The 21,232-nt window shown below is 39.8% G+C and overlaps 2 protein-coding genes across 2 annotated transcripts in view; one reads left to right on the top strand and one right to left on the bottom strand.

Moving 5' to 3' along the window:
• Positions 1–361: 361 nt before the first annotated feature.
• Positions 362–10,274, bottom strand: iqcc (IQ motif containing C). The gene is made up of 5 exons (XM_034195501.1): positions 10,190–10,274; positions 4,786–4,929; positions 4,391–4,706; positions 3,741–3,862; positions 362–685 (listed from the first exon to the last, which is right to left on the bottom strand). Exons 1-5 carry the CDS (start codon positions 10,229–10,231, stop codon positions 650–652), a joined length of 660 nt encoding a protein of 219 aa, XP_034051392.1. The 5' UTR covers positions 10,232–10,274; the 3' UTR covers positions 362–649.
• A 210-nt stretch (positions 10,275–10,484) lies between these two features.
• The window catches only part of fancm (FA complementation group M), a 76,115-nt gene continuing 65,367 nt past the window's right edge, over positions 10,485–21,232 (top strand). Inside the window, exons 1-4 of the mRNA XM_034194861.1 lie at positions 10,485–11,220; positions 15,552–15,724; positions 15,997–16,074; positions 18,109–18,267. Of these exons, the coding sequence (XP_034050752.1) occupies positions 10,563–11,220; positions 15,552–15,724; positions 15,997–16,074; positions 18,109–18,267 (1,068 nt within the window). The 5' untranslated portion in view covers positions 10,485–10,562. The remainder of the gene's footprint in view (positions 11,221–15,551; positions 15,725–15,996; positions 16,075–18,108; positions 18,268–21,232) is intronic.

The following is a 21,232-nucleotide window of genomic DNA, read 5'->3' as shown; positions in this document are numbered from 1 at the left end:
AGTACTTAAACAACTTTTTATAACCATTTAAAAACACAATTTGGCAAGTTCTATGAGACAGTTTTAATATTGTAAGGCAGCAGCTTGTGTTTCTCCCAAGAAATCCCCCTATGATAAACAACAGCTCCTTAAATCTGTCAAATGAGAGCAGTTTGACACGTCAAACAGGCACTTCATCAACAATAAGAACTAGCTCCTTGACCTCCTGTCGTTTAATCTAATTTATACTGGAAACATCAGCAGGAGGAACACTGGCCATGTTCAAGAGACATCAACAAAGTTTTAGAAAAATATAAATATTTAATTATCATTTCAACAAAAATATACACTGCATACAGCTTATAGTGAATTATATTCAATGAAAGGCAAACTAAGTATGACATTAGATGGAGGGGGTGGTCTAGCGGTCAAGCAGCAGGATTAGGACCAGAGGACGATCAGTTAGATTCCCCAAGTTGCTCCTGGTGTGCAGTTGAGGGTCCAGCACGGCAACACGCTGACATCAGTGTGTGAAGTCCTTTGAGCATCTTCATCAGATGGAAAAGTCTCAACAAACACAGTTTATTTCCATTAGACTTCTGTTCATTTAACTGAGATGTTCAGTTCCACATTAAGTCCAAGTTGGATAAGTATGTAGCCACAACTGCTGTCAGGACACACTCAGCCCACCTTTCACAGTCAAATACTGTAGGAGAAAAGAAACAAGGGAGAAACAGTCAGATTTCTTTAATGACTCACAGTTACGATTTTCAGCTTCTCATTATTTTTTTTAAATACAAAGACCCTCAATTCAAAGTCTGAAATGCACAGGTCTTCAACTCAGTAGTTTTCAAATCTTATTCTTCAGGTACAGTTACTTCAGTTTTGCCTTTAATATGTCAGATGAAGTCTGTGAGCAACATAGAAGACCACAGAAGTAAGTAATGTTTATTTATATAGCACCTTTCACAGACAAGGAAAGTCACAAGGTGCTTCACAAAAGACACACACAGATAAAAATTAATAAATAAATACAATAATAATAAAACACAATGTACATCACAATAAGTTGCGCAGTTGCGCAGAACCCCACAAGTTCTGCACAACTGGCAATTATCCAAGCCAATTCCCACCTGCTGCAGCCAGCTGAAACGTGGGCGACCAACGACTGCCGAGGTCCCTAACACAGAGGCTCCTGTGTGCTGGATCAACCCCGAGAAACACATCACATGGAGAAAATGTCATAGCTGATGTTCCCTTACTTCCAGAGGGTAGGTGTCATGAAGGAGGTGTGAGTTCTGGAAAAAGGAGATCACCAAGGGTCTTGTCTTTGGACGGGGCCGAGCAGTGCCAAGGAACAGTTCGCTGCTCAGTTGTGCCAGGGCTTAATATGTGGAATGCAGTTTTAATTTAGTTGAGGACATGTCATTGGAGACATTCTGTTTTCTTCAGAAAGCCTTATGTTATATTGCCAGTGTAGTTTGTGTCATTTCTCATCTGAAAATTGAAGTATCTTTCAGTGGGTTTAGGCACATTTGACTATACAGCTTAGAATTCCTCATGCTACTTTAGCCTTGATGGAACCAGTTCCACTGGCAGCCACACATGATGAATGTCCACTCATCAGCATCACCTTCCTTTCTCCCTGTTTTCTTCCCATATTACAACTTAATTGTTCCCTCAGCTTCTTGCAGGACATTTTTCCAGAACTGTGAAGGATTCTTTATTTTTAGTCAAATCTAATAATGTCTTCCTGTTTTACAGGCTTACCAATAGTGTAATTCTTGTGGCAAACCCCCTTTTTCTTGGTAAAGTCTTCATATTTGACTTTGATGCATATGAATACTTCCTCCAGCGTAGTGTCAAACTGATTTCAGAATGGGCCAAGAGGGTGCAGGTTTTCTTTGTAACAACCCACTACAGGGTGTTCTTGATATGACCAACTGTTGTGAAGGGGTTGTATTCTTGTGGCATCCACCAGTTGTTCCTCATGGTCTTCCAGACCCTTTAGCTAGCCTGTGCATTCATCATTCATACTTTTTCAGACACAGTTAGGGCCCAATCTTCAACCATGAGCAAAGAGAAGCACAAAACAATACAAGTATCGCTGCTAGTTTCCACCCAACAATTATCATATTCATGACGATCATCACCCATCTGCCCGTGCAGATCACTTTCCTCACCAGGAATCCTCTCCACACCTTTCTCTTGCATCCATTAAATATCACAGCATTGTCATTGTGCACACTCCTGTTTAGACAGAGCTGAGATGGATTCCTTTAAATAGGACAACAGGTCAAAGACTGCCTGATGTTATAATCAGACAAAATGCCCACATAACACCGTTGAATAATGCAGACCGATATGAATACGCGCCCTAGCTAGCAATGTACTATTAGACATGCCTCTAATGGATTTGTGGCATGTGTCTGAGACCTTGTAGTATAGAACCTAAGGACAGGTCCACTAATGTTTTGCAACCTCCCTAATGCAACTGTATTTTTCAAACCAATGAAGGCTCCCTTGACTTGAATTTTCATTAATTTGAATGTGAATATCCTCAAATTAGGTAGTCTTAGGTTAAACCACATCTTGATTGTTTTTTAATGTCAAATCCATTATAGTGATAAAACAGCATCAAATAGAATAAATTGTTGGTATGATCAAATTTCTTATGGGCATAGTACATATACAGTACATCCAGAAACTATTCACATCGCTTCACTTTTTCCACGTGTTATGTTACACCCTTATTCAAAAATTGAGTAAATTCATTTTTCCCCTCAACATTCTACTCATAGCACCCCATAACAACTACATGAAAAATGTTTTTTGAAATGTTTGCAGATTTAATTAAAAATAAAAAACTAAGAAATCATATGTACGGAAGTATTCACACCCTTTGCTCAATACTTTGCTGATGCACCTTCGGCAACAATTACAGCCTCAAGTCTTCTTGAATATGATGCTACAAGCTTGGTGGACCTATCTTTGAGGAATTTTGCCCATTCCTCTTTGCAGCACCGCTCAAGCTCTTGAGGGCTACAGGCTGTTCACAAACAGACAAACAAACAGGGGTGAAAAAATAACCTCCACCCAACTTTGTTGGGGGAGGTAATAACTACGTATATGTAGCTTTGATTTATAGGTATCTCACTGTGACTCTTCTTAGGTTTTTCTTGGCATTTAAGATTTGCTGTCCACAAGTGCACATTAAAATTTAGTGCTGGAGTGATGAACTGAATCCTCTTCCTTGCCCCTGAGGGTTATTTTAATTAAAAACTATTCTACACATTATCTTGGCATCTCTTCATGCTCTGTAGCTGTGGGGTGCTTCTTGGAAGCAGTGTTATGGGACTAATAAAAACATTCATTTTACAACAAACAAATGAAAGGAATCAAGTGAGACACCCACAAAATGCAAAGTATGAGCTAGCTGCATAGTCCATCCTTTTGGTTCTTGGCGTTGTGACTGTACAGAAAAAAAAAAAAAACAGCTACTTGTTCTCTTGCTTAGTGTATGCTCTGACTATAATTTAGGCTCTAAATATATAGTGGAGATATTAATTACACAGCTACAATTCAGGTGCTTCCAGGAGAAAAGCTGGTTCTTCATAACCTTATTTTATTTCTTCATTTATATTTTAGGGGAATCAATAAATTCTTTGTTACAGCAGTAGCAATAATTCCCTTACAGCAGGAGATTTCCACAGCTGAACAAATGCAAGGAAACGCTACATCTCTCCCGATCACCGTCTTACCTTTTTCCTGCTGTTAATGGCCTGTTGGAGCCAGACCATCTCCATGGTCAGGGTGTTTCTATGGAGACGCAGAGCCTCTGGGGTATGTGGCACCTCCTGTACCAGGCGGTGCTGACGGAGATCTGGAGAGAGAGATGGCAAATATAAAAATAATAAAATAACTGATAAGGCCTTAACTACAGGATACAAAGCTGTTTTAAACCAAATTAAACACATGATTTACACATGCAAAAAAGTGTGTGTGTACGTTTGTGTGTGGGGGTTGGGGGAGGTATGATTGTGTTCAAGGACTGAATATGAACAGAATATTGAAGAAGATGTGCGCTTGCTGTAGGGAAAACTTCTTGATATGGACATAAAACACAAATGTTTAGAGGTTTAATAAAATCCACCTATTAAATATAATTTCATGTGTTTGGAAAGCTTTCACAATGTGATTTGGTATCAAAGGAATGGTGGAGTTCATACGTTTTAAGAAGACCAAAAAAACTAAAGGTTTCTTACCAAAGTGATCTTTTAAGATCAGTACATTTGCACGGGTCAGTCACATCAAGAATAATAAAACAAAGGTTATTGTGTTTCAGAACCTTTAAATTGTTTCTCATATAAACTCAGGCAGGAAACACTGACACTGTGCATACAAATCTGACCTTTGTGAGAATGACCGCAGCTTGAGTTGAGCTCAGAACTGGTCCAGATGGTGGTGGAGTCACCCGTGACGTCTGTCACACCTGCATCTTTATCTCCACCACTGCTCTTTTTCTTCTCCCGTCCACCTCCTCCAACAGTGCTGCTGGAGGTAACAGAAAGGGGGGCTTGTTTCCCGGTATAAGAATCATCTCTGTCAGCTTCTGTCTCCTCTGGAAGTAGACAATCTCTTCTCTCTAGCGATAAGGGAGCGACTACTGATGGGCCTGAATCTGACATCTGGCTGGCAGAGCAACTGGGTCTTAGAAACACACTGTCCTGATGATGAAATGTGAAAGAGCATGACAAAAGACTCATACTCCGATTCAGTCACATTCACACAATGGTGCGTTCTTACAATGTCTGTGAAATGAGGAATAGGGATGATTGTCTTCTGCCACTCTAAATGGGACAGACCACCATCAATTTCTCTCACAATGTCCTCAAAGTCTTCCTGTGCATGACAGACTTCTTTTCTCACCAAGTAACCGCGGGCACATGCCTACAAAACAGAGACAGTAATGTTGGTGACTTTCAGTTGAATTTGTCAGTGGCTGCTTCAACTGAAAGCAGGCGCTGAATAAGAAGTGACATTTAGCTGGTAGAACATCACACAATATAAGGTTATTTGCTGAAGGAGGTGTTTAAATGTTAGGGACAAGAATAATATTGGATAATTAATTAAAACCATAATAATAATTACCATAAGTGTGAGGGTACAACTGGTAATTATTAATGTGTAATAATGATTAATCCATTTATTATTATTATTGGTAATATCACTGTAATTGACAATAATCATTACTCCAGGTGCATTCTCACCTATGGGTGAGTGCAGTAATGCTAGAGCTTAATTTCTTAGTTTTGTTTTTCCTTTCATTATTTGCAGGACCAATGAAAAAATGTAAGCATGAATGTTAATGAAACTGCATAAATATTGGCTTTGCTACTAGAAAAATTATTACCTGGAGCAAGATTCAGCCATGATCACATTTTTAACACCATATGGTAGTATGTTTCTGATTATTTTTGTCAATAAATCATGAACTATTGCAGATGCGATAAATGACTTCAAACCTTGTGATGTTTTCATTGTGCAAAGTAGATTAAGGCATAGTGTGAATTGTGACAAAATAAACAGTAATTATTGGATGTGCTAACGGCATAATAAAAATCTATTACACACTAGACACTAGTCTTCATCAGAGGGTTCAGCAAACCCAAAGTAAATTGGCCTAATTAAAAACTCCCAACACTGTGTCACAGTACAAGTTCCCAGAATTCTTCAGGTGAGGACTTTAATCTTACAGTCCACTAGATGGAGACATAACTAATATTACTTTATTAGTTAGTGTACCAGGAACTCAGCCACATGGGGTGCGCACCCAGTACATTCTGAGTTCTTGTCCCATGCCTGGATAAATGAGGAGTGTAGAAACCATAAAGTTTGTCACATCTCAGCCACATGGGATATATAGCCAGTACATTCTGAGTGCTGGTCCCAAGCTTGGATAAATGAGTATGGTTGCATCAGCAAGGGCATCTGGTGTGAAACAAGCCACCACAACCATGCAGAGTACAAACTGAATTTCCATACCGGATTGGTCGAGGTCTGGGTTAACAACGATCGCCACCGGTGCTGTTGCCCAACAGGGTGCCGGCGGAAATTGGAGTACAGCTGGGCAAAGAAGAAAAGAGGAGGAAAACATGTCCAGAGACCGTAGGAGAAGAGGAAAACTAAAAATGTGGAAGTGAGAGTCAGGACTTTGAATGTTGGCAGTATGACAGTAAAGGGAGAGAGATGGCTGACGTGATGGAAAGGAGAAAGGTAGACATATTGTGTGTATAAGAGACCAAGTGGAAGGTAGTAAGGCCAAGAGCATAGGCGGTGGGTTCAAGTTGTTGTATCATGGTGTGGATGGGAAGAGAAATGGTGTTGGGGTCATTTTAAAGGAAGAATATGTTAAGAGTGTGTTGAAGGTTAAGTGCGTGTCTGACAAGGTGGCTAGTGAAAAGATGGAAATTAAAGGGGTGATGATGAATATCATCAGTGCATATTCCTCACAGGTAGGTTGTGAGATGAAGGAGAAAGATTTCTGGAGTGAGCTAGATGAGGTGGTGGTGAGAATGCTCAAATATGAAAGTGGTAATTGGAGTGGACTTCAATGGGCATGTTGGTGAGGGGAACAGAGGTGATGAGGAAGTAATGGGTACTAGATATGGTATCAAGGGCAGGAATGTGGAAGGGCAGATGGCAGTTGATTTTGCAAAAAGGATGGAAATAGATGTGGTGAAAACCTACTTTAAGAAAAGGGAGGAGCACAGGGTGACATATGAGTGGAGGAAGGTGCACACAGTTGGACTACATTCTTTGATTTCTGGAGATGCTCTGGTCCCTGCCATCGGAGTTTGGCTCTTGTCAAAGTCACTCAATATTTATGCATCCCCTTTTTTCTGCTTCGAACACATGGCTTCAGGGCAGCAATAGCTCAGTTGATAGAGTGAGCCGTCTTGTGACCGAAGGGTTGGCAGTTCGAATCCGGCTCCCAACCAGTCAAAAAATTTGCATGTTTCAAATTGGGCAAGACACGATGGGCAAGACACATTGCCTGTGTATGAATGGTGGACAGAGGAGGGGCCGTAGGTGCAGAATGGTAGCCACGCTTCTGTCAGGTTGCCCCAGGGCAGATATGGCTACACTAGGAGCTTACCACTCCCAATGTGTGAATGTGCGAGTGAATGAATAATGCAACTTGCAAAGCGTTTTGGGTGAAAAGCACTCTATAAATCCAAGTCATTATTATTATTTGTTGACAAAAATATTAACTTGCTGCCTAATATTTCCCACCCATAGATAGGGGCCCCTGTAAAGAGATAATGTTATTCACTTCACCTGATAGTATGGCTGATTAGTGTATACGTTAACTTTAGTAACAGTCTTCACAAACTCAAATACTTACAATAAATGTTAGTTATGCCTGTCAATTTTAAATAGTCCATTATTTTTTCAATCTCAATAAATGCTCCCATTTGATTGTAGAAAAGGCTAAAAACAGACTTACAGAAAGTACACAATTGTTTGTTCACAAGGTGACCCTAAGCCCTATTTTTTGGTGGCTGCATGTAACTAATGATTACTGTTAGAGTGAGGAAAATAAGTATTTGAACACCCTGTGATTTTGCATGTTCTCCCACTTAGAAATCATGGAGGAGTCTGAAATTTTCATCTTAGGTGCATGTCCACTGTGAGAAACATAATCAAAAAAAAAAAAAAAAAAAAAAAAAAATCCAGAAATCACAATGTATGATTTTTTAAATAATTTATTTGTATGTTACTGCTGCAAATAAGTATTTGAACACCTATGAAAATCAATGATAATATTTGGTACAGTAGCCTTTGTTTGCAATTACAGAGGTCAAATGTTTCCTGTAGTTTTTCACCAGGTTTGCACACACTGCAGCAGGTATTTTGGTTCACTCCTCCATACAGATCTTCTCCAAATCTTTCAGGTTTGGAGTTTCAGCTCCCTCCAAAGATTTTCTATTGAGTTCAGGTCTGGAGACTGGCCAGGCCACTCCAGGACCTTGAAATGCTTCTTACGGAGCCCCTCCTTAGTTGCCCTGGCTGTGTGTTTGGGGTCATTGTCATGCTGGAAGACCCAGCCATGACCCATCTTCAATGCTCTTACTGAGGGAAGGAGGTTGTTTGCCAAAATCTCACAATACACGACCCCATCCATCCTCCCTTCAATATGGTGCAGTCATCCTGTCCCCTTTGCAGAAGAGCACCCCCAGAGTATGATGTTTCCACTCCCATGCTTCACGGTTGGGATGGTTTTCTTGGGGTTGTTCTCATCCTCTAAACGTGGTAAGTGGAGTTGACTCCAAAAAGCTCTATTCTGGTCTCATCTGACCACATGACCTTCTCCCATGCCTCCTCTGGATCATCCAGATGGTCAATGGTGAACTTCAAACGGGCCTGGACATGTGCTGGCTTGAGGAGGGGGACCTTGCTGCCCTGCAGGATTTTAAACCATGACAGCATCATGTGTTACTAATGTAATCTTTGTGACTGTGGTCCCAGCTCTCTTCAGGTCATTGACCAGGTCCTCCTGTGTAGTTCTGAGCTTTCTCAGAATCATCCTGACCCCACAAAGTGAGATCTTGCATGGAATTCCAGACCGAGGGAGATTGACATTCATCTTGTGTTTCTTCCACTTTCTAATAAATAATCATAACTACCAAGCTGCGTGCCTGTTGTCCTGTAGTCCATCCCAGCCTTGTGCAGGTTTACAGTTTTGTCCCTGGTGTCCTTAGACAGCTCTTTGGTCTTGCTATGGTGGACAGGTTGGAGTGTGATTGATTGAGTGTGTGAACAGGTGTATTTTATACAGGTAACAAGTTCAAACAGGTGCAATTAATACAGGTAAAGAATGCAGAATAAGAGGGCTTCTTAAAAATTAACAGGTCTGTGTGAGCCAGAATTCTTGCTGGTTGGTAGGGGATCAAATACTTATTTGCAGCAGTAACATACAAATAAATTATTAAAAAATCATACATTGTGATTTCCGGATTTTTTTTTTTTTTTTTAGATTATGTCTCTCACAGTGGACATGCACCTAAGATGAAAATTTCACACCCCTCCATGATTTCTAAGTGGGAGAACTTGCAAAATCACAGGGTGTTCAAATACTTATTTTCCTCACTGTATATCCAAATATGCAATTGTGTCATCAATTTTTTTAGGAAGAAGTCAGCCTATAAAATGTTACTAAATATTTTCATAATATCAATTAAGATTTCCAGCTGCCATCAATGTAACTAGTCTTCTATTGGTATTTATTATCTGGCCACTGGTCCAAAACATTAAAAATATTGAGTCTTCTGTGATATACGTAAATTAATAAAATCAGCAATTCTTATTTCAAAAGCTGCAATCTGATAATCTTTGCCAAGCATCTGTTAACAAACTACAAAGGCATTCCGGAGAGAACATCCCTCTGCCACTGGACAACCAATATTACCCCAACCCACTGAGAGGGGAGTGCATTAAATCTTTGCAATGTCACAAGGTAGGAATATTAATAAGAGAAAACTGGAGATGATTCAAATCACCAGTAAATCTGGATTAGCATGAGGATCATTTTCCTATAAAAGTTGTGCAACTAAACATTTGTGAAGACAGAACCACCACTCTCCTTTTCAGAAGATATTTACTGAATTTCTGAGTTAAATAAGTAATATTATTTTTAGCCCTGCATGACAGACTGCTGTAACGCTGAAGTCTAAATAATAACCTGACGCTGGTTGCACGACATGCTTAAGAAAGAAAGAAAGGAGAGAAAAACAAAAACAATCGGTTAGTGTCTATAGGTATGGTCTATGAAGGTTCAAGTCCAGTTATTAGTCTGTACCATTTAATTTGGTTTAGCGGTGCTTTTATGCACTATTTATATTAATTGTTATTTTATGTTTTTTAAGTATTATTGTGGTTTTTAACCTTGGAGTTTTTATTTTTATTGTTATGTTTTTAACTTTTGATGTGTGCTGTTATGTACTATCTGTACAAACTTGTTTAAATCACAAAATAAATGTTATATATGTTATATGTTAGCTGCTAACAACTAGCAGCACAGAGCTGTGAGTGCTGGCTAAAATGGTCCAGCCACCAGCAGTTCTAAATGAGCCCGTTATAAACTATATGTTTTCACGTTAAACACACAACTTATTGCTTTATGAATGGACTTTAAATAAATGATTACCTGAAAATAAGTTAGGGCCTTCTCCCACTGGCTTCTCTCCATCGCTATGGTAACGTGACAGCGGTGAGCGGGAAGTGAATGTCGAGTTGTTTTGTTCCGGTGTCACACGCAGAAATAAAAGCACATCGTAAAGAAAAAAACATGTTCGTATACCACTTCAGATTTTACTGAGGTGAATTCAGACATATATAATGTAAAGTGCAGTTGCCCTTTTTAGTCTGGATTTTAATGACTGAAATCACTACAGTGTACGGTTTGGATGTCTTATTTTGAAAACTCCCGGCACCTGCCACAGGGTTTTTCCTGTAACGTTAGTGGACAATGTTGCTTCTTGTCTCATGGCAGTTTTTCTCCGAATTCATGTCAACAGCTGATGAAAATGCGCAGTGGTTCTAATCAAAGGACTTTGTTTCAGACATGGGGTGCGTCCGTTTCGCAAAACAAAGTTGCTCAGCCGCTAAACGATGGTAAGAAGAAAGTTGCCGTTGGAACGACCGCAGTTAGTGTGAAAGCTCCAGCTCGCCGTCCGCCAAACAGCCTGTGGACGTTAATAGGTCAGGGGTCAACATGCACACCAGAGCCTGAAGCTGCTGATGAAGACGACGACGATGATCTGATGGTGGTAGCTGTCTATGAAGCTGAGAAGGCTCTGCAGTGTGATGATGCTAACTTTTTAAATAATGACCTTCCTGTAGAGACAGAGAGTTCTGCCCTGTCTCCTGTCAGTTATTCAGATTTCCCTGGATTTGACAGCTCTGCAGCCCAAGTATGGATCTACCCCACCAACTATCCCATCAGGGAATACCAGATGAAGATGTCGGAGGCTGCTCTGTTCCAGAACACCCTGGTTTGCCTCCCCACCGGTCTGGGAAAAACCTTCATAGCCTCTGTGGTCATGTACAACTTCTACCGCTGGTACCCGTCGGGGAAGATTGTGTTCATCGCTCCCACCAAACCTCTGGTGGCACAACAGATTGAGGCCTGTTATAATGTGATGGGGATCCCACAGACACACATGGCTGAGTTGACGGGTATGATCCAGTTGGATATGATGTAACGCCTCAACAGATCCTTGTCTTTTGATTGGTGAATTGTATGTCACATGGCATTGATTATTTGTCCCATTATATAGAAAGATAGTCCCTTGTATGATTTACGTAATTCTTCGTGCAATTTGGCTACATTTGCCGTGCATTTTTGTTCCGCACATTTACTCCATTGAATGACTCCACTTTTTCTAAAATGTGTCACTGAGATGAGAAAGATGTACAACCCCTGGCATAAATTATGGAATCACCGGCCTCGGAAGATGTTCATTCAGTTGTTTAATTTTGTAGAAAAAAAGCAGATCACAGACATGACACAAAACTAAAGTCATTTCAAATGGCAACTTTCTGGCTTTAAGACACACTTTAAGAAATCAGGAAAAACAATTGTGGAAGTCAGTAACGGTTACTTTTTTAGACCAAGCAGAGGGTAAAAAATATGGAATCATTCAATTCTGAGGAAAAAATTATGGAATCATGAAAAACAAAAGAACGCTCCAACACATCACTAGTATTTTGTTGCACCACCTCTGGCTTTTATAACAGCTTGCAGTCTCTGAGGCATGGACTTAATGAGTGACAAACAGTACTCTTCATCAATCTGGCTCCAACTTTCTCTGATTGCTGTTGCCAGATCAGCTTTGCAGGTTGGAGCCTTGTCATGGACCATTTTCTTCAACTTCCACCAAAGATTTTCAATTGGATTAAGATCCGGACTATTTGCAGGCCATGACATTGACCCTATGTGTCTTTTTGCAAGGAATGTTTTCACAGTTTTTGCTCTATGGCAAGATGCGTTATCATCTTGAAAAATTATTTCATCATCCCCAAACATCCTTTCAATTGATGGGATAAGAAAAGTGTCCAAAATATCAATGTAAAGTTGTGCATTTATTGATGAAGTAATGACAGCCATCTCCCCAGTGCCTTTACCTGACATGCAGCCCCATATCATCAATGACTGTGGAAATTTACATGTTCTCTTCAGGCAGTCATCTTTATAAATCTCATTGCAACGGCACCAAACAAAAGTTCCAGCATCATCACCTTGCCCAATGCAGATTCGAGATTCATCACTGAATATGACTTTCATCCAGTCATCCACAGTCCACGATTGTTTTTCCTTAGCCCATTGTAACCTTGTTTTTTTCTGTTTAGGTGTTAATGATGGCTTTCTTTTAACTTTTCTGTATGTAAATCCCATTTCCTTTAGGCGGTTTCTTACAGTTCGGTCACAGACGTTGACTCCAGTTTCCTCCCATTCCTTCCTCGTTTGTTTTGTTGTGCATTTTCGATTTTTGAGACATATTGCTTTAAGTTTTCTGTCTTGATGCTTTGATGTCTTCCTTGGTCTACCAGTATGTTTGCCTTTAACAACCTTCCCATGTTGTTTGTATTTGGTCCAGAGTTTAGACACAGCTGACTGTGAACAACCAACATCTTTTGCAACATTGCGTGATGATTTACCCTCTTTTAAGAGTTTGATAATCCTCTCCTTTGTTTCAATTGACATCTCTCGTGTTGGAGCCATGATTCATGTCAGTCCACTTGGTGCAACAGCTCTCCAAGGTGTGACCACTGCTTTTTAGATGCAGACTAACGAGCAGATCTGATTTGATGCAGGTGTTACTTTTTGGGGATGAAAATTTACAGGGTGATTCCATAATTTTTTCCTCAGAATTGAGTGATTCCATATTTTTTTCCCTCTGCTTGGTCTAAAAAAGTAACTGTTACTGACTGCCACAATTTTTTTTCCCTGATTTCTTATAGTGTTTCTTAAAGCCAGAAAGTTGCCATTTGAAATGACTTTAGTTTTGTGTCATGTCTGTGATCTGCTTTTTTTTCTACAAAATTAAACAACTGAATGAACATCCTCCGAGGCCAGTGATTCCATAATTATTGTCAGGGGTTGTATATAGCATGTGGACTTTGCCTTGACTATGATGATCTACAAGGGTGACCAAGAGGAAATCACAACTGGATTGTTGTCATGCTTTATTTTTCAACATAATTCCCATGTGAGCCCACACACTTTTTCCAACATCACTGCTCATAGAAGGTCTTCTGTTGGCGCTCAAGGAAGTCATCCACTGCAGACATGACTTCATTATCAGTATTGTAATAAGTTCCAGCAAGATACCTTTTCGTGTTTGGAAACAGTTGGAAGTCCAAAAGGGGCCAAATCAGGGGAATAAGGTGGGTGTGAAACAGGTTCAAAGCCACATTCATGAATGGCAGCAATTGAGATGACCGAAGTGTGGACCAGAGAATTGTCCTGGTGAAACAGAACACCTTGTTAGAGCATTCCACATCACTTCTGCTTTATCTTCTTCCATAGCTGTCTCTAAAGGAAAGCATAATAGGCCCCATAATGGTCTGTATCTTCAGGAGATAGTCCACCATTATGATTCTCTCCGCATACCAGAAGACAGAGGCCATGACCTTTTCAGTAGATTAGCCTCTTTGGCTTTCTTCACAGGGCAGAACTCACAAGTTTCCATTGCTTTGATTGTTGTTTGGACTCCAGGTCTAAGTTAAGGACCCAGGTCTCGTACATGGTCACAAATCATTGCAAGAAGTTTTCTGCCTCAAAAAGCAGAATAAGATGGCTGTGACAGGTCTTGGGACACATCGTGCTGAAAGTTTCATCATTCCCAGTTCTTCCATCAGAACCGATTGAACTCTCTCCTGGGAATGCCTGTAGTATGGGCTATGTGACATTTGCTAACTCCTATGTGACACTCACTCTTCTGTCAGCGAAGACCATATCATGGATCTTCTGGATCATATCAGTCGAGGTGGTAATTCTGCATCTTCCTTATCTTGCTCCATCTTTGATGCTTGTTCTGCCCATCTTAAATTTGTTTGACCAGCATTTAACTGCAGCATAAGATGGGGCATTACCATGTCCTCATGGATCTCCTTTGTCCATTTTGCCAGTCTGACACAGCCCTACTCACTTCACTGATATATTGTGTCTGCAACATTGCACCCAGTGAGTCAAAATTTCACACATTCTCAAGAGAGAATGCAAACTATGGAAAACTACACCCTTCATTTTCTGGGTCAGGCAAACATTGATTCCCCCCCCCCCCCCCCCCCCCCCCCCCCCCCATTTATGCAATGGACAGAATATTTTTGTGGCTTTACTGTTGATAGGGTACCATGTGCAAACCATGAATTGCTATTAGTAAAATCCACCTATTGCTCTTCAACCTTCCCAACTTCATGCACAACCATAACCTTAATTCTAACCCTAAATTTTGAGCTTGAATTCCTGTCCATTCCTGCACAGCTTCAATGCCATGATGTCCATCTTTATTTTGTCAAAATCAAGGTGGTTGCCTATTGGATGCTGTATGATCACGGCGGTTTGTTATTGGATGTTGTACGAAGTGGTGGATTATGATATCGTATCAATAGACATTTTGTATTTTCATTCATTAAAAGACAAAATGCTTTTTTCCATGGGGACATGATGGTCTAGTGGTTAAGCATTGGGCTTCAGACCAGAGGATCCTCGGTTCAAACCCCAGCCTGACCGGAAATCACTAAGGGCCCTTGGGCAGGGTCCTTAATCCTGGAGTTTCTCCTGGTGTGCAGTGAGTGCCTTACATGGTAGCACCCTGACATTGGTGTGTGAGTGTGTCTGTGTGAGTGGGTGAATGTGAGGCATAATTGTAAAGCGCATGCAGATGGACAAGCGCTATATAAATGCAGTCCATTTACCATTTCTTTAAACTCCTGCAGATATTCTTCCCATCAACATTCATTATTTGTGTATCAACTTTAACAGTGTTAGTTTTTGTTATTTTACTTGTCTAAAATATTTATTTGTATGCATTTGGCTGATGGCTCTATTCAATACGACTGCCATTTTTTCCCCAATGGTATCCAATAGTACATGACCTGTTACACTGTAGGTTCACCATAGATACATTTTTGGACTGGTTTTATAGTTTTGATTCACAACATAGAAACCATTTAATTCAGTGTTTTGCCATCATAGATTGAGATGTGTTAAACTGCGATTCTGTTCTACACACTTTGCAAACTGGTTCAAAGTTATTTATTACTTTATTTTAGAATCTGACCACCATTTCCGGTGGGCTGTGCACACTCAGCCTGATGTCTCCACTGCCTAGCAACATTGCATTATTTTTATTCTACATGGTTTAGGATTATAATAAGGTTTAATTTTTGTTTGGGACATTTTGCTTGAATTTTTGGGATTTTGTTCATTATTTGCTTTCAGTTCTGTATAAATTTAAAAATGTGCCACTTCTAAATGTTTATGATCCTTTGCTGATCCACAGGCAGCACAGCGGCAAAGCACAGGCAGGAGGTGTGGAAGTCCAAGCGTGTCTTCTTTCTCACGCCTCAGGTCATGGTGAACGATCTGTCCCGGGACACCTGTCCGGCAAAGCAGGTCAAGTGTGTGGTGATTGATGAAGCTCATAAGGCGTTAGGCAACCACGCTTACTGTCAGGTAGAGTCCAGCGTCATAAGCAAGGTGCATGGCGTTAAATTTAGGTTAACGGATTGTTTTTATCATTGTACGGATCTTTTCAAAAATTTTGGTCAATGCTTTTTTCTTCACTACATGCCTTTTTGAATGTCAAAGCATGTTGAGAGTTCACTAACATTTATTTCTTTACAGTCACGTTTGAATGTATAATAATAATAAAAATAGGTTGGTAAGTGTATTGGACACAAATCTGCGGCTAATTTCCCAAACTGGTTGTTCTCCTGGTTGCTCAGGTGGTCAGGCAGCTTGGTAGCCAGACTCGGCAGTTCCGCGTCCTTGCGCTTAGTGCCACACCAGGTGGAGATACAAAGGTGAGTACAGTCGTACGTCTGTTAAAGGTGAAATGGTTATTTGATTAATCGTTTGATTGATCATCAATAAATGTTTTTATCAGCTGTTTTGAAAAGTTGCCACATCTGTTTTGGCATGTTCAGATTGCCAAAGATGATCAAATAGGTTTCATGTTTCAGTAGCGATGCAACAATAAACTGTAACCAAAAGTATGCAATATGTTACATGTTCCGAACTGTGGGCTGTTTAACATTGAAAAATGACTGTAAGGTCTGCAACATTGATTATGACTGATATATGTTTGTTTGCACAATGCAACATAAAAACTTCAGGCAAAATTGCTCAGAAATTGGAAATTGTAGCTTCTCAAGTTAATTGCTGAATATTTGAACAAGTTGACCAATTTAATTTATATTTACAGTAGCTTAAAAGTGTACTTGGGTGATGCCCGACATCAGTCAGTTACGGTGACCTTGGGGTCAATTTCAGGGTCACAATGAGATATTCAAGAAATTGTCATTGTCACCCTTGTTGGTTCAATATCTCAAGAAGCAGTTGACCAATTTCATTCATATTTAGCATTAGGGTGTACTTGGCCATCCCTCGATACCAGTCAGTTACAGTGACCTTGGGGTCAATTTCAAGGTCACAAAGAGATATTCAAGATATTGTCATTGTCACCTTTGTTAGCATGATATCTCAAGAACCATTTAACCAATTTCAATCATATTTAGCATAAGGGTACACTTAGCGATCCCCAATACCAGTCGATTATGGTGACCTTGGGGTGAATTTCAAGGTCACAGCAAGATATTCAAGATATTGTCATTGCCACTGTTGTTAGCGTGATACCGCAAGAACCATTTGACCAATTTCATTCATATTTAGCATAAGGGTATACTTGGTTATCCCAGATACCAGTCTATTAAGGTGACCTTGGGGTCAATTTCAAGGTCACAGCGAGATATTCAAGTTATTGTCGTCACCCTCGTTAGCGCGATATCTCAAGAAAAATTGACCAATTTCATTCATATTTAGCATAAGTGTATACTTGGTGATCCCAGATACCAGTCTATTAAGGTGACCTTGGGGTCAATTTCAAGGTCACAGCGAGATATTCAAGTTATTGTCATTGTCACCCTCGTTAGCGTGATATCTCAAGAAAAAAATTGACCAATTTCATTCATATTTAGCATAAGGGTATACTTGGTGATCACCCGATGCCAGTCGATTATGGTGACCTTGGGGTGAATTTCAAGGTCACAGTGAGATATTCAAGCTATTGTCATTGCCACCCTTGTTAGCTCAATATCTCAAGAAGCAGCTGGCCAATTTCATTCATATTTAGCATTAGGGTGTACTTGGCCATCCCCCCGATACCAGTCAATTACAGTAACCTTGGGGTCAATTTCAAGGTCACAGAGAGATATTCAAGATATTGTCATTGTCACCCTTGTTAGCGTGATATCTCAAGAACCATTTGACCAATTTCATTCATATTTAGCATAAGGGTATACTTGGCGATCCCAGATACTATTACGGTGACCTTGGCGTCAATTTCAAGGTTACAGCGAGATATTCAAGATATTGCCATACCTGGATGATCCCCCGACACTTTGTATTACTGATTTGTGGGGACCAGTTGATATGTCATCTGATGACTCTTGTAAATAGAGTTCAAACATCATCAAACTGGTTTTAATTGAAATTAATGCCTCTAAAGTGGATTTAATCTGGTCAAGTATGTAAAAACTGGCATTGAATTGTTCATAACTATAACACCTGAAGTGGATTTTGGTTTGATGCATCAGTCAAAATAAATAATTTGTAGGTGTGTTGTAGGAGTTTAGAGACATTCTGGCTGGCATTTTATTTTACAGTTTTGTCACATTTTAACCAAACTGAGTTGGTTCCTCATAAAAATAACCAGAAGATTTAACAATAATTGTAGTTCCTTTCATCCTCAGACTCCCTTTAATACATTTTTTGTCTGTGACTTGATGAAAATAAGTTTCTCACTTCTTTCTCTGTCTTCCTTCACTCTGTCCCTACAGTCAGTGCAGTCGGTGATTTCTAATTTGCTGATCTCGCACATCGAGCTGCGATCAGAAGACAGCCCAGACATCCAGGCCCATTCCCACCAGCGCAGTGTGGAGAAAGTGGTGGTTCCTCTGGGAGATGAGCTCATTGCTCACCAGGCGCGTTATCTACAGGTGGGTCACTAGAATTTTGAGGGAAAAATGAATTTACTCCATTTTGGAATAAGGCTGTAACATAACATAAAATGTGTAAAAAGAGAAGTACTATGAATATTTTCTGGACGCACTGTACATGCAGCTATAGTATGGCAGCATGGAGAGTATCATTTTGCGAGCCTGCTCACATATCTCCAGTTTTCTCTCATTCTGTTTTTGTCACTGATGAAAGTATATGGTAACATCTGCAAGTCAGATAGACATTCTCTTGTCTTGGCAGTAGCATTCATGTTTCTGGGTCTTTTGGCTTTGGGATCAGGAGATGCCTAGGAAGACCTTATGGAGTCATGAGGTTGCTGTACACAGGTGTTTGTTGATGCTGATACAGATTAATCCATCAAGTCTTTTGGGTCCTGGTGCTTCCTGTCTTACTACATGATTGTGAGACTTGGACGCTAACCAGTGATCTACGGTGAGGACTAGACGTCTTTGGTGTTAGGTCTTTTGAGAGGAATCAAGGATGCTGCTGGAATAGCTTTATGCCAAACAAAGTTGTTTAGGGAGACTGAGGTGAGGAGTATCTCTTACATTGTGAGACAATGTCAGCTACATGATTTTGGCTATGTGGTGTGTTTCTCTGGGTGTGATCCAACACGTAGGTGCCTTAGTGTTGAAAACCTCACCATCTACAGGAGGCCAAGTCCAAAACTGACTGTGGTAGATGTATACTGTTGAGAGGTGGGGATGGACTAGTGGTTCCGTGATGTGGTGAATGTGGTGTACGTGGCACCAGTTCATGTTCCTAGACATGACTTGACTTTGTGAAGCTTGTGTTAAGTATATTAAATGGCGTCTGATGTTTTAGACATCTTGAAAGTCCAGAATTACAGAGCATGTACGGGTAAATGCATACATAATCGAAATACGGCATGAAATCGACAGATTTCACTGCTGCCATTTGTGCCATCCAGCATCTTCCAGGTAGTTTTGAGACCAGTCACCATTTGTCTTGAACAGTTTCCACAAGGTCAGGTTCACACTGACCATCCAAATATGGTTTTGTCAGTATTTGTGAAATTTTGTGTTTAAATAATCACTGCCATGCGCTAACCTGAAATAATAAAAATGATAAAAAATAAGCAACGTCTCATTGCTAAACAGTGTCAATAAGCATGAAATGATCTGTCAGCCTTAGTTTGCTCCCTAAATATTTGGATGTTGACGGAGTTGTTATTTGTAGAAACCAACTGATATATTGCTCGCCTGATATGAGCCTTTCCCGGCATATTGGTATCTATATTATTTTTGCTCATATAAATAAACAATGCAGAAAAATATGTTGGCTGTTGAAAATGGTGTCATTACATAGTTTGTCCAACAGAGGGTGGTCCAATCACATTGTTTGCAATACTGACAAGCATGGCAGAGACCTTCCTCACCCCTTGGCCACACTACAAGAGACAGAGGAAAAACAACCAGCTGACATTTATTTTAAAGCAGAGAGGGGGTGGGGGCAAAATAGGTGAATGCTGAATGATGTGACTAAGCATCTGCAAATCCAAGTTAAGGCAGTGGGATGGCAACATGACATGTTGGTTGTGGTTGGGTGTTTGTTCTGTTTATAGTTATTTCTAATAAAGTTCATGTATAAACTGTAAAATATCAAGCCTTAAATATAATTGCCATTTTATAACATATATATCGGCACATACTGTATGTCCTTATAGTAAATTATTAACTTTCTAATATCTGCATTAGTATCGGCCCTAAGAAAAATACATATCGGTCAGGCTGTAATTATTTTTAGCTGTGCATCATGTTATCAAATCATGATTGATCTCAAAGTGACGACTTTCGGCTTTAAATGGCCTATTTATGTATCATCAAATACGGTGTGACAGCATGCTTTGGCACTCTCACTGTACCATTAAAATAAAAAAAAAAAATCATGTACGTGGTGAAAACAGCTGTGAAAGTGATGGACATAAAAGGCGATGAACCTTCTCTTCAAACCATCTACGAGGGTTTTGTAATGGAGCTGGCACACAGGATTACACATTCTGTCCTCTGACTGCAACCTTTAGCAAGCAAATGTAAAACTAACTGCCTTAAACTGTCATTTGTCCCAATGTCCATCACACTACTTAATGAAGAAAAAGGCACAGCTAGGTAGGATCTTCTTACTTGGCACTTTAGCAGTTTGCACTTATTTGCACACTGCGTTATAATGTAACTATTTTTATAGGGTTGTGAATTTTATAGACTGCATTATCTTTTGGAGTATTTTAAGGCAGGTTTCATATTTTGGATTTAATCTTTTATTTTATGATTTTATCAAGGCCGTACCTGTCTGTTTTGTGTTTCTCTATGTGCTTGCTTATTTTGTCAATTTAAAAAATTTTGGAAAATTTTGAAAAATTTCCGATAATGTTTTCCAGTGCCCAAGATGCCTTCAGATGTCTTGTTTTGTCCACAGCCCAAATATATTGAGTTTATGGCCAGAGAGAAATAAAGAAACTAGTGAATAAATCAGAACTTATTCATGTTTAAGAAACTGAAATCTGAGAATTTGGATTTTTTTTTAATGACTCTTAAGGATTAATTGATTAACCGAACAGTTTTTGATTAATTTAATAGTTGATTAATCATTTGTTAATCTTTACAGCTTTGCTTCTGATGTTGCAGCCTCCTTAGAAAATCAGAGTGTTAATTTAAAAAATAAGTTGAAATCAAAGTTTTCAAAGAGCCAAATTTGATTATAAGTCATCCAGATTTTATTAGACTGTCTCACAGGCCGGTTACCCTCGCCTGCAGACAGTATTTTATCTTTTGGCGCTTTGCTTCCAACTTGTGGTCAGTTTGCATCCAGTGTAGAAACTCTGTCTTTTTCTTACTTTGCCTCTTGCTGGTTCTGTTTTTATAAAATAGATGGATTTGCCATGAGAACTCCTTCCTGTTCCACCCAGTGGAGTGATTATACCCT

The sequence above is a fragment of the Thalassophryne amazonica genome, chromosome 19 (assembly GCF_902500255.1).
Source record: "Thalassophryne amazonica chromosome 19, fThaAma1.1, whole genome shotgun sequence".
NCBI lineage: Eukaryota > Metazoa > Chordata > Actinopteri > Batrachoidiformes > Batrachoididae > Thalassophryne > Thalassophryne amazonica.
Note: the sequence above shows the minus strand (reverse complement) of the source record. Positions and strands in the feature narration are given on the sequence as shown.

Excerpts from the sequence above, each read along its gene's own strand:
- iqcc (XM_034195501.1), bottom strand. The coding sequence starts at position 10,231 with ATGGAGAGAAGCCAGTGGGAGAAGGCCCTAACTTATTTTCAG. Across the intron at positions 4,707-4,785 it reads TTCCTCATTTCACAGACATT|GACAGTGTGTTTCTAAGACC; the intron begins GTAAGAACGCAC and ends TTTCATCATCAG. Across the intron at positions 686-3,740 it reads CCATTAACAGCAGGAAAAAG|TATTTGACTGTGAAAGGTGG; the intron begins GTAAGACGGTGA and ends TTTCTCCTACAG.